Source organism: Myotis nattereri, assembly GCF_964212035.1.
Source record: "Myotis nattereri genome assembly, chromosome: 4".
NCBI classification, from domain to species: Eukaryota; Metazoa; Chordata; class Mammalia; order Chiroptera; family Vespertilionidae; genus Myotis; species Myotis nattereri.
The window spans coordinates 62,722,336-62,736,494 of NC_138079.1; the positions used below are offsets into that span (position 1 = coordinate 62,722,336).

Consider the following 14,159-nt stretch of genomic DNA (forward strand, 5'->3'; position numbering starts at 1 on the left):
TGTACTGGAGAAGTAAGAGACATGCAGATTGGGGAAAAAATGAGCATTATCCTTGTTATTGTGACTAGGACTCTGCAAAACAACTATTAAGAACTAATAAGTGAATTTAGCAACTTCGCTGGATAAAAATAAATTGTACTTCTAAATATTAGTCACAATTTAAAAATGAAAAATATTTAATTATATTTATAATAGACTGAAGTGCACACAATATATAGAAATAAATTTAAAATCAGTATAAGACCTCTACTCTGAAAGCTATAAAAGATTGTTGAGAATAATTAAAGAAGACTTCAATAGAGAAATATATCTTGTTTATGGACTAGAAGACCCAATATTATTCAGATGTCAATTATCTTCAAATTTATCTAGACATTGAAATAAAATTCCAATTAAAGTTCTAATGGGCCTTTAAAATGGCTAATTTTAAAAGACTGACAACACCAAATGTTGCTGAGAATGTGGAATAATTGGGACTCTTTTTCATTGAAACTGGTATATAAAAAACAGTTTGACAGTTTCTCATGAGGTCTATGTTTATACACATGTCCTATGACTAATAAATTCCACTCCTAGGATTATATTTCATAAAAGTATTTGTACAAAAATATTTATAGCTGCATCATTTATTATTCCAGTAAACAAAACTGGTAACAACTCAAATGTTTATTAACAGGAAAATGGATAATTGTGGTATACTCATACCACGGAATACTACTCAGCAATGATTAGTACACAATGGCATGGATGAATCTCAAAAACAATCAAGTGAGAGAAAGACATTAAACACAAAGAATACATACTGTATGGTTTTATTTATAAGTGTTCAAAACAGGCAAAAATAGTGTAATAGAAATCAGCACAGTGGTTGTCTATGGTGGGATAAGGGGATTGGGGAAATTTCTGGGGGGTGTATACACACACACACACATACACACACACGTATCTGTATTTCTATAAACATACACACACACATTCTATATCCTGTGTTATGTCTATTGTATAGCTTGTTTGGGTTGTTTGTTACAAAAGTCTACACATTGTCAAAATACAGAAAATTGTATTTAACTGTATTTTATTTTAGGTAAATTACACCTCAATTGAAAAACTGTTGCTTTTCAAAACATGATTTCCCATCAGTTGGCTATCTGTTTGGTTCTAAGTGAGTACAGTGAAAGCCTTCTTATCAGCACAGTCAGGGTAGATAGTCAACTACTTCATTTAAAGTTTACTAAAATTATTTTTAAAATATCTGTACTTATTTTATTTTTAACATAAAATGCATGTATTATATGTATATTCATTTGCTAATATTTTGATGTACAGCCAAAACCTTTTTTCTTTGATTTGCATTCATATAAACCATCTCCATAACATAACATCTATGATTTCTCATTTCAATGTCTTTAAAAAGGAGTAAGAAATTAAATTCATCTCTGAAGCAATCTAAATGCAAAGTCCTTCTTGGTTTTTATCATTTTGTCACATTCTAAGTTTTGTGTGCCCTACAACTTATTTGAAAAAAAAAAAAAAAAAGAAGACTTTTTTGTGACTCCTTTCATCTGGATTTCTAAAGCATTTAACTTTTTTTTTTTTTAATAGCAGAAGAGTGACAACTCTCTTTTTCCCTTTATTTTATCAGTTTATATGATATTTACTTTAATTATAACATCACAATAACCATAAAATCTCACATTTAGGCAATGATCAGATCCCGTCTCATTTAAATCCAAGCTACTGGCCTCCTTCCATACATCAAGATGTAATAAAGTCACAGGAAGGGGAAGAAAGCTTTGTTTTTTAAATCTATAAACCTCTTACTTAAAGGGTTCCTCACATCTCTTGCCCTCTGCTAAACTTTCACACCAATGTTGTAATCCACGGGGCAACTGTGGCGATCCTCTCTACCCTTTCCTGTCTATCTTCTTTTCTCTGAAATGAGGGGACAATTGTTAGCTTAAAGCTCTTTAAAACCATTATTTCCTAAGTGGCCAATAAACATATGAAATGGTACTTTTCTATTTTATTTTGGAGAATGTAGACAAAAAACCATGATACAATGCCACTGCATGGCAATCAAAAGCAAGCAGGTGATGGATCAGTAAGGACCTTCATACTCTGCTGGTGGAAATGTGAATCAGTTCAACCTCTCTGGAATGTGGCATCACCTAATAACTGAAAATATGTGAATACTAGCACATCCTCTCCTAGGTATGCACCCTGGACATGTGCACTTGTCGTGTGCAATGACACATGTACAAGAATATTTGGGCAGCAGGATTTGTAATTGACCCAAATTGGAAACAAAGCAAATGCTTTCAATAGCAGAGTGGATACACAGTGTTATGTCCACACAACAGAATTTTATGTAGCAATGAAACTGTATAAAGTGGAGTTACACAAAACAAAATGGATGGATCCTACAAATACTATCACGTAAAAAAAAGTGACAAAACATTACATACAAAGGTCATAAAAGGTCAAAACCAGGCAAAGCCAAACTACACTAATTTTCTTAGACTCTTTGGTTAACTATAAGAATGAAGTAGAGCTAGGAAGAAGCGGGGACAGTAGCCTTCAATGGCATAGAATACAGTGGAGCAAATCCAGTCATCTAAATGATGTAATACTGAGAGTGCCTGTAAGAAAAAAGAGAAACGGAGTAGATGGCTTTCCATAAGCATATTTAAGGTTAGATGGTACATATGGGCACTTGAATGTGCACACATACATGTAGACGCTATTGGAATATTTCAGGCTGGAGAAAGTGACTCAGTGGGTGCTCATCCACCTGGTCTAGCCATGTATCTATCCTCAGACCACTCCACATTGATGCCTTTCATCTCCAGATCTCTCAAGTGATGCAAAACCGTGGGAAAAGTACAAGAAACAACCATCCATGTTTACAAGGTGAATAAAAAAGCCGAAAAGCTTGTTCTTGGATGTTTCTCTTTTCTTGGGCTGATGGCACAGATACATAGTTTTATTAGCCAAGCTGAATCATAGGAAATGCTAATTAAATTAGGGGTATTTCTTAGAGATTTTGAAGTTTACTTCCTGGGCTTGGTTGCATTTCAAGAACTGAGGAAGCTATATTACTGCATTTGTATCTACTAAATATCTCAAGAAATTAAGATTGATTTTAATAAGCATAATGCCCTAAATAGGAAAGAACCTAATATCCACCAGTGGTAGAATGAGTAAATAAATTCTGGTTTATTTAAATAATGAAATAGACAGGCTCGACCCTAATTTACTATTCATTTCAACTATAGATGATCACATTAAGAGGGGAATATCTTGTATTACTCAAAACTTTTGATCCCAGATTTATGTGTATAATTGAAAACGAAGTGATAATGAAAGGGGCCCCCCACTGCTTTACAAAACAGTGTAGTGGTCCTTTGATTCCCATGTTAATGACATGACAGTTATACCACAAGAATGCTCACAGCTGTCTCAGTACCACATGGACAGCTGTTGGGTTTAGAATTCCAATGATGGTCAGATAGAAACCAGGAAGTTATGAACGTGATGCTCCCAGCACAGGGGAGGGGAAGGAGAGACTAGTGTGTTCTCTGACCGCTACCATGTACTTAGGTGTGGCAGTGTATAAACTCGGCTTCACACAGAGCTAACCTCCACTACCAATGGGTTGGGAACCTTGCATCTAGGTTTAGCAATTCTTGATAATCAGTTCAAAGTATAAAACATTTTTCTTTTAAAATGTAATACAATATTTGATACAAAATATAGCATATTAATAAAACAAATATTGGTGATGCCACCCTTCAATTCATGAAATAGAACCTACAGATTCAGTTGAAGTCTTCCTTGTGACCCTGCAATCCCAGCCTACTGCCTGCCCACCCAAATTGTGAATGAAGAAGTAAAACTGTCACTATTTACAGATGGCATGATTCTATATAAGAAAAACCTGAAAAGTCCATCAAAAGACTATTAGAAAAAAAGAACAAATACAGTAAAGTTGCAGGATACAAAATCAATGTACAAAAATCTGTTGCATTCCTATATATTACCAATGAAATATCAGAAAAAAATGAACAATTCCATTTGTAATTGCCACAGAAAAGATAAAATACCTAGGAATAAACTTAACAAAGTGAAAAACCTATACACTAAAAAATACAAGATATTGCTGAAAGAAATTGAGGACACACACACACACACAATAAAATGATATTCCATGTTCTTGTATTAGAAAAATCAACATAGTTAAAATGGCTATGTTACCTAAAGCAATTTATAGATTTACTGTAATCTCCACCAGCATACCAATGACATTTTTCAAAGAAATGAAACCTAAATCCTCAAATTTGTATGGAACCATAAAAGGCCCTGAATAGCCAAAGCAATCCTGAGAAAAAAGAAAAAAGCCGGAGGTATCACATTCCCTGACTTCAAAGTATGCTAAAAAGCTATAATAATCAAACAGTATGTATTGGCAGAAAAAAAGAGACACACAGACCAATGGAACAGAATTTAAAGCCCAGAAATAAACTCACACATATATGGGCAACTAATTTTTGACAAACAAGCCAAAAACATACAATAGAGAAAGGAAAGCCTCTTCAATAAATGGTGCTGGGAAAATTGGAAAGCCACATGCAAAAGAATGAAACTTGATTGCTATTTGACATTGCACACAAAAATTAACTCAAAATGGATTAAAGACTTTTATATAAGAACTGAAACAATAAAATACATAGAAGAAAACATAGCTATGAAGTATATGAACCTTGGGCTTAGAGGTGTTTTTATGAACTTGATCCTAAAGGCAAGAGCAATAAAAGCAAGAACAAATGAATGGGACTATATCAAACTAAAAAGCTTCTACACAGCAAAAGAAACTATCAACAAAACAAAAGGAAAGCAACCAAATAGGAGGAGATATATGCAAATAATACCTCCAATAAGAAGTTAATATCCAAAGTATATAAAGAACTCATACAACTCAACAACAACAAAAAATAAAAAATCCAATTAAAAAATGGGCAGAAGATCTGAACAGACACTTCTCCCAAGAAGACATACAGATGGCCAACAGACATATGAAAAGATGCTCAACCTCACTAGCTATAAGTGAGATGCAAATCAAAACCACAATGAGCCGAAACCGGTTTGGCTCAGTGGATAGAGCATCGGCCTGCAGACTGAGAGGTCTCAGGTTCGATTCCGGTCAAGGGCATGTACCTGGGTTGCGGGCATATCCCCAGTAGGAGATGTGCAGGAGGCAGCTGATCGATGATTCTCTCTCATCGATGTTTCTAACTCTCTATCTCTCTCCCTTCCTCTCTGTAAAAAATCAATAAAAAATATTTTAAAAAAAAACAAAACAAAAAAAACCCCCACAATGAGATGCCATTTCATATCTGTTAGAATGGCTATTATCAGTAAGACAAGAAATAACAAGTGTTGGAGAGGTTGTGGAGAAAAGGGAACCCTCATTCACTGCTGGTGGGAATGTAGACTGGTATAGCCACTATGGAAACAGTATGGAGGTTCCTCAATGAATTAAGAATAGAGATACCATATGACCCAGCAATCCCTCTTCTGATTATCTACCCCAAAAAACTCAAAAACATTTATTTGCAAAGATATATGTATCCTATATTCATTGCAGCATTATTCACAACAGCCATGACATGAACACAACCTAAGTGTCCTTCAACAGATGACTGGATAAAGAAGATGTGGTACATATATGCAATGGAATACTACTCAGCCATTTAAAATGTCAAAATGTCACCATTTATGTTAACATGTATGGATCTTGAGAGTATCATGCTAAAGTGAAATAAGTCAGACAGAAAAGGACAAAACCATGATACATAGGATATAAAACATAAAGCAACAAACAAACAAACAAACGGATAGACACACAACAGTATGGCGGTTACCAAAGGAAAAGGGGCGTGGGGGGAGGATGAAGAGGGTGATAGAAAGAGACTAGATTTTGAGTAGTGACCACACAATGCAATATACTGATGATGCATTATAGAACTGTACACATGAAACTTATATAATGTTATTAACCAATCTTATCCCAATAAATTAATTTTTTTAAAAGGCCCCTCCTCACCCAGCTGGTGTGGCTCGGTGGTTGAGCATCGACCTATGAACCAGGAGGTCACGGTTCGATTCCAGTCAGGATACAAGCCCGGGTTGTGGGCTTGATCCCCAGTGTGTGGCATGCAGGAGGCAGCCAATCAATGATTCTCTCATCATTGATGCTTCTATCTCTCTCTCCCTTCCTCTCTGAAATCAATAAAATACATATTAAAAACAAACAAACAAACAAACAAACAAAAGCTCCTCTTCTGTGAAGCTCTTCCTTCCCAAAGCTGCAGCTCTGTCCTGTGTGTGCTCCCTTTAATTGTGCCCATTATTTTACCTGTTGTACTCCATTGCTACTGCCGGTTTTCAAGACTTTCTCCTTCCTAGGCTATGAGCAACCTGAGGATGGGATCTTTAAATACCCAGTGCCTCGTGTATGTTTTTTAATCATTAAATGTATTCGTTTACTTAAAAAAAAAAGTAAATGAGTATATTAATGGCTAATTGAATGAATGAGTTTTTAGGGAATGGGATTGTAAACAAACCACTTGTTTAAACCCTTCAGTTTTAATCTTATCTCAGTAATCACTAGCCAAACTAGAACCACCTAAACCGGGTATTGTTTATTATTCCCAATTAGTCAAACCTGCATAAAGTCCTAGTGAAACACACAGGGCATGGGCCACTGCCTGCCTCACACTCGACCAGCATCAGGGAGACCACTGATTGTCTCTAAAAGAAAACAAAAGACACAGTGGTTTTGTTTCTCTTTTATTGCAACCCATTGCAAGGTCAAAAGATTCACAGAAATATAGATACTACAAACCAGGTAAATTTCCTTTATCCACTCAAAAAGACATTAAAGACAAAGGACCAAAATTTCCACTACAGCAATATATTTCATAGCCTTTATTCTGAAAATACTGTTGACATTTTGGAGAGGATAAAAAGCCCTGCATTAAACATGTTCACATACATTTATGACATTCTAAGCAAAAAACAAAACAAAAAAAATTCTATATTGCCCAGAAAAATCATTTTAAGCCTCAATTCAAAGCATCTAATGAGAACACATTCAACAACCACCACAGGATCACTCGAGGTAATGCATTTTCTGGTTGTTTTTTTGTTTTTGTTTTTGTTTTTTGTTTTGAGATTAATGCTTTGAGGCTGGATAGGACATTTCTAGAGATTTCTACAAATATACCAAAGCGGTTTTCCAGGTTATGTGGCATCAGGCTTTCTGGATTAGTCAACATCTTAAAGAATAAGAGTGCAAGCCCCCCCACCCCCCAACCCAAGCTGAAGCATGTTATAGTGCTGCACTTTAGATCAAACATTGCAACATTAAAAAAATCAATTGTACACTTCTGAAACCATTTGACAACAAACTGTAACACTCCAAAATTATTACAATTTTGAATTGAAATGGCACCATCTGTATCAAGGATGGCTCTCCCTTCCTTAGTCTTTTTTTTCAACTATTTAAAATATAGTGTGACATATATAAAAATTAAACTTTTGCTTATTCATTCAAGCTACTATTACTATTCATACTGTCTTATAAATTAGTTTTGGATTAAAAACCAGTTAAAATATTATGATTTAAGATATTTTTTCAGTGGAGGGGAAATGAAAACAATACAGTTTGATGTGTAAGAAGAATTACAGTTTATTAATGGTAAACAGCTTTTTTTTTCTTACACAAACTTCATTCCCTTAAAATTAAATTAATAATCCATTTAGTGACAGAAAAAACACCCTTGGTGGATACAAACTAGATTTTCCTAACTGATTTGGATTAAAAGCAAAAAATAAAAATAAGAAAGCCATATCAGAAACATGTTGACATAATAAAAAAAAAAGCAGTTGTTTACATTTTTGGGAGTCATTATAAATAAGTGAATGACATCTGAATGTAAAGCTATTTTTTTGTTTCTTAAAGATAGTCTCATTTTAGCAATATTGGGACTTATAGAAAGTTAAACTCAAACTTTAGTATACCTGTTAAAGACCAAAAAAAAAAAAACAAAAACAAAAAAGAAACCCAGCTAGTCCATACTGGGGAAGAATAAATAGCAAACTCACAAGCCAGGGTTTTGTATCTAGCTCTACTGGGAAAGATAATCACTCTTTAGCATAAAAAGGCTCCCTGCTGTCTTGATTATAAATCTAGACAGAGGAAAGGTTATTTGAGCCTGAGTCTCTACATGGATTAACTGTAAATATGTGTGAAATCAAAACATTCATTTATATAGATCTTTTCTTAACTGAAAGGTGTCGATCTTTAAACAAAGAAATGTTTATTTCTGACAAGTGTAAACAGAATCTTAAAGAAAAGACTTTATAATTTTTCTTAACTCATACATTAACCAGCAATAGATCTTTGCAGTAGCATAAGAACTATTTAAAAATAACATGCATATGACCAAAAACCTGCTCTAAAGCCCAAAGCAAAACAAAGCAAAGCAAAAAAAGATTGTCTATTTATATCACTCATTAATATTCTATTAATGTGACTACCCCCAAATCTCAGAAATATAATTTCATAATTACCCAAATTAACAAAAATAATTAAATGATCTGTAGATTTTTTTAAAAAATAACTTCACACTATTAATTACATTGATGACTTTAATGTGAATAATGTGAAGATTAGCTCCAAATATCATTAAAATACATCCGAGACCAGTTACTATCCATGAAGTAAAAACTAACACAATGCTAATGTAAAACTCAACTGAAATATTTAGTACTCAACAGAACGCATTTGTAGACTGATGAATAATTAACTTTTGTGAGCTGGCCAGGGGACTGTTACCTCCAGATACAAATTTCACAAAAGGCTTTATCCTCTCTAGTTCCTAAGTCACCTACCAGATAGCAAGTTGGCCACCCATGGAGACACTGAGTTAGCAGAGCCACAGTGGGCAGCATGCTCTCCCAGTGGCCCGGAGGGAGGCCCCCATGTCAGAAATGACACAGAAAGAAACTGCCCTGGTGTGTGTGTGCATGGATGTGGGAGAGAAGCTGGTTTCCAGGCTTCTGACTACTGCAACATCACGTGTGTTCTGGTTGTCACAGCGGAAGTGCGCTAGTCTATCTCACTAGGAAAGAACGCAGTTGCCTTCATTTTAGGGCATCACCAAGTGGTAGGAATTAGAAGTTCAAAATACTATATTCAATTCTTTTTATTCCACAGTAAAAACATTTTTTTTAAAAAAGAGAAATAAGCCTTTGAACTTAAAAATTAAAAGGTTTGTGGCGTTTAAAATCTTTAACTTTTAAGAAAAACGACCAGCTCACCTGGGACTAAACAGCAATTGCGCTTATGCTAGGCAGTATGCGAACGAAACACAAATATACACACTCGGGTACACACACAGACACGTGACAGTTCAAACCTTCCCAAGAGATCACCCACCCCAAAGCTACACCCCGCCCTGCCCCGCCGAGCGGCCGCGTGGACCTGAGCGTGGGCAGGAGCGTTAGGAGGAGGCCGCGGACATGTTGGGGGTCCAGCCCATCTGATAGGCTCTCTCCAGGGTCCTCTTGCAGTCCTGGAGGACGGTGCTGAAGGTGATGTGGGGGTACTGCTGCACCAGCTGCTCCACCGTCACTTCATTGACCTGAAACCAGACAAGAGTTGCTGTCACACACCTGGACCGCTGAAACCACCAGCCGCCCGCGCGCACCCGGTGCTGATAGTGGCACCAGGAACCCGCCCCGCAATCCCTCTCCGCGGTGTGGGCAAGTGCTCAGTGAGAGGACACAGGCCCTTTTGGTCTGACCGCCCCGGTTTGCTAAATACCACATTCGCCCTCACAGACTTTTAAAAAGACCTAAGATATCAAGACATCAAATGTGTTTTCTAGAAGCATAAATCACTGCGACTTGCCGGGATCCTAAATGTGTCCATTGAAAATCTAGTGCTTAGAAGGTGAGGCTGCAGTAAGTGAGCGTGCGAATGTGCATTTGACTTTGTCATCAACCTGCCGGGCTTTTTAGGACAAGATTGTAGATAGAAATGCTGGGGGAAATGTTTATTTTTTCTTCCCTTTAAATGTTAAGATATTGCAGACTTCAAGTCCCTCTGCGGAAAGGGCTGAATCAATAATTAAAACATACATGGCTGGCAGGTCAGGGATGGCCCCACTAGACCTTAACCATCAGAGATACCATCTTGATTCTTGATTAGACAAGGCAATCAGACAGGCCTAATTAAAACTAACACCTGTACAATTGCTGTGCTGTGAAGGGATTAATTTGTCAATTATTTTTAAGCTGATTGCAGTTCATATCACAGGAGTAGACAGCTTCCTTCATCCTTTAGATAAATAAATGATTAACCGGAGAACCACAGCTTTTAGGGAGCTTTATTTAAAATCTTTACCAAACACTTGGGCATTTTCAAATATGTCAATAGTTCATTTAGACTAAGTAAGCTGGTCTACAGGACGGGGCTTGTGGTACACATTTCTCTGCTCCGTTTTCCTTGCTTGCCCACCACGCGGAAAGAGCAGGACCACCAGGGAAGCCCCAAGGTAACACGAAAGCCTTGCTGTGTGCCTTTCAATCCTGCTTACAAGTACGATGACCACGACGTTCAGTCGTCTGCACTGTTCTGAAATCATAGGGTATTTTCTGGGTGACTTGGAAAACTGTGATATATATATAATGTTTTAATATATAAATCTGAGAGTTGATGTTTCAGCATTGCATTGATGATAGTTAATCTTTGTCAGAATATTTCTCTATTCAAAATTTGCTTGTATAGAAATCAACTTTTATTCTAAATTCAAACAAGACATGCAGTTAATTCTTTTTGTGATACAGAGATGATGTATAACACTTTGTTTTCAAAAATAAGAAGAGAATAATTTTGAATAAAAAGGAAGAACTGATATATGGAGTTGAGAATATGAACTGATGGTCTTAAGAGGATTTTTAAGCAATATAATTTTTTAAAATTTAAATTTATGTTCTAAGTCTTGCCTATGTTGAGGCAGCTTCTAACAGTACATTTAGAAGGCCATGTGTCATATAGCCCTATCTCTCTAGCCTGTTTTTTATACTAGCCACTCACATGACTGAATTTCAGGTTATCAAGCTTCCAAGTTCTGTCTGGCCTCAGGACTTTGCACATGTTGTTTTCTTTACCTGGAATACTGTTTAATACACTTCCCCTTAAAACCACCTTCTCATGCATACTTCCTACTCATTCTTTATTTTTGTTTAAAATTTGTTAAACTATTTTGTAGTCTCATTTGGGTAGCACAGTGACTCAAGGTTTATATACTTTACTAGGGGCCCGGTGCACGAAATTTGTGCACTGGGTGTGTGTGTGTGTGTGTGTGTGTGTGTGTGTGTGTGTGGCGGGGGGGGGGGAGAGTGTCCCTCAGCCCAGCCTCCCCCCTCTCACATACTGGGAGCCCTCAGGCGTTGACCCCCATCACCCTCCGATCGCCTGATCGGCCCCTTGCCCAGGCCTGACGCCTCCGCCAGAGGTGTCAGGCTTGGACAGGGGACCCCCATCTCCCCCCGATCACTGGCTCTGGCCCCCACCCAGGCCTGAGGCCTCTGGCCCAGGAATCATGCCTGGGCAGGGGACCCCCATCCCCCTCTGATCGCTTGCTCCACCCCCCGCCCAAGCCTGACGCCTCTGACCCAGGCTTCAGGCCTGGGCAAGGGGACCATCATATCCCCCCAATCCCCGGCTTCGCCCCCCACCCAGGCCTGATGCCTCGGCCAGAGGAGTTGACCCTCATCACCCTCCGATCACCAATCACCGGATCGGCCCCTTGACCAGGCCTGAGGCCTCCGGCAGAGGTGTCAGGCCTGGGCAGGGGACCCCCAGCTCCCCGCGGTTGCAGGCTCCGCCCCTGGCCAGGCCTAACGCCTCTGGCCTAGGCGTCCGGCCCGGGCAGCGGGGACCTGCAGTGGCAGCGGCCCCGCGATCGTGGGCTCCACTTTAGGCCCAGGCAAGGGACCCCTAGCTCCTGGGACTGCCAGCTTCGACCTTGCCCAGCTCCCATCGCTGGCTCCACCCCTACTTCCTGCTATCACTGGCCAGGGCGGAAAAGGCACCTGATTCTCCGATCATGGCTGGGGGGCAGGGCAAAGGCGGCCCCAGGGCCGCCTTTGCCCTGCCCCCCAGCTCTTAGCTCCCCCCTGGGTTTCCGATCACTGTCAGTGGCAGGGGGCTTCTTCCTGCTTTCCCTTTCGCCTCCCTGCATTGTGCCTACATATGCAAATTAGCCGCCATCTTGTTGGCAGTTAACTGCCAATCTTAGTTGGCAGTTAACTGCCAATCTTAGTTGGCAGTTAATTTGCATATAGCCCTGATTAGCCAATGAAAAAGGTATCGCCGTACGCCAATTACCATTTTTCTCTTTTATTAGTGTAGATTATGTAATCACAAGTCTAGTCACCATCTGTTACCGTGCAAAGTTATTGCAATATTACTGACTATATTCCCCTTCAACTTTCACCCTACTCATTCTTGAGTTCTTCGCTGTAATGTCATTTCCCCAAGTAACTCTGGTCACTGCCCTCTCCCTGCTCCCCTCCCCAAATGAAGTGAGGCTTCTAGGTTTTTCACTCTTCCAATATTGCCAACCTCTCCTGTATAGCACCTATATTACAGAGTTAGTTTATAATTGCTTTATTTAATGTCTATTTCTCCAATGTAGGATCCATAAGAGCCATATCATTTTTTTTAAATCTATGAGCCAGGCCTAATTACTATTGAATGAATGACCTATAATAATAAAAGCATAATATGCTAATTAGACCAGACAGCCAAACGACCTTCCAGACATCTTTCTGGACGACCTTCCAGACAAAGCCGGTGCTGTGAGGGCCAAGCCTCTTGCATGAATTTCATGCATCGTGCCTCTAGTATAACAATAACAACTAGAAATAAAAATTAGAAATCCAAGAGCAAGGGCAAGCTAGAGATTAATGTAATCATAACCACAAAGACCAGCAATTTCCTCAGGAACTCATATTCAGCTCAAGAATTCCCTCCTTCAGGAAACCTTTCCACAGCAGGCCTATCTGCCCATGAGGTTGGGTTAGGCACCCCTGCTCTGTACACCCACAGCTGGCACCCTGTGAACTTTGTCCCTGATTTAAGCCCTCTCACACTGCATGGCCATCATCCCCTTACTTGCCCATCTCCCCTGAACTAAAGCCTCTGCCTTTGACTGAGGTTCTCCAGCTGGGCACATGTAAAGTAGAAACATGGCAACTGCGTTCACACCGTGGACTTTAGAGTCAACTAGAAACAGGTTTGAATCCTGGTTACACTTTACTTCTTTAAGATTTGACTTCCTCAACTGTAGAAACAGGATAAAAGTACTTATATCATAGGACTGTTATAAAGGATTAGCTGTAATAATATGCCTAACACTGTGACTGACTTAAAAAAAGGCCGCCAGACCCTGGCCAGGTAGCTCAGTTGGCTAGCACATTGTCCCAATATGCCAAGATGCCAAGGTTGTAGGTTTGATCCCTGGTCAGGGCATATACAAGACTCAACCAAGGAATGCATGAATGGGTGGAACAACATATCAGTATTTCTCTCTCTCTTTCTCTCAAATCAAGAAGTAAACATTTTTTAAAAAAAACGGACCCCAAATGGTAGATCTTTTTATTCAGCAGGCATGATTATGGAGTGCATGAGTTAACTGTCAACATGTTAGGATGACCAATTCTCTATAGTAATGCTCAATATTGCTCCACTTCTGAGATATTTCAGAAATAAATTTTTATAACATTAGTTATAATGTTCAAAATAATATAATCATAGGGCAAGAAGTAACCTTTAAAATATACTTCGTAGACCTAGCTGGTTTGGCTCAGTGGATAGAGCATCAGCCTGCAGACTGAAGGGTCCCAGGTTCAATTCCGGTCAAGGGCACACACCTGGGTTGCTGGCTTGATCTCCAGTGGGGAATGTGCAGGAGGCAGCCAATCAATGATTATCTCTCATCATTGATGTTTCTATCTCTCTCTCTCCCTCTCCCTTCCTCACTGAAATAAATAAAGATATATTTTAATAAAATAAAATATACTTC

At 38.7% G+C, this 14,159-nt stretch overlaps 1 protein-coding gene across 1 annotated transcript in view; it reads right to left on the reverse strand.

Annotated features, from left to right (window-relative positions):
- Nucleotides 1–6,836: 6,836 nt before the first annotated feature.
- The window catches only part of FBXL17 (F-box and leucine rich repeat protein 17), a gene marked incomplete at its 5' end in the record, with an annotated part of 453,231 nt that continues 445,908 nt past the window's right edge, over nt 6,837–14,159 (reverse strand). The window contains one exon of the mRNA XM_081090051.1: nt 6,837–9,707. Coding sequence (XP_080946177.1) covers nt 9,567–9,707 — 141 coding nt within the window. The 3' untranslated portion in view covers nt 6,837–9,566. The remainder of the gene's footprint in view (nt 9,708–14,159) is intronic.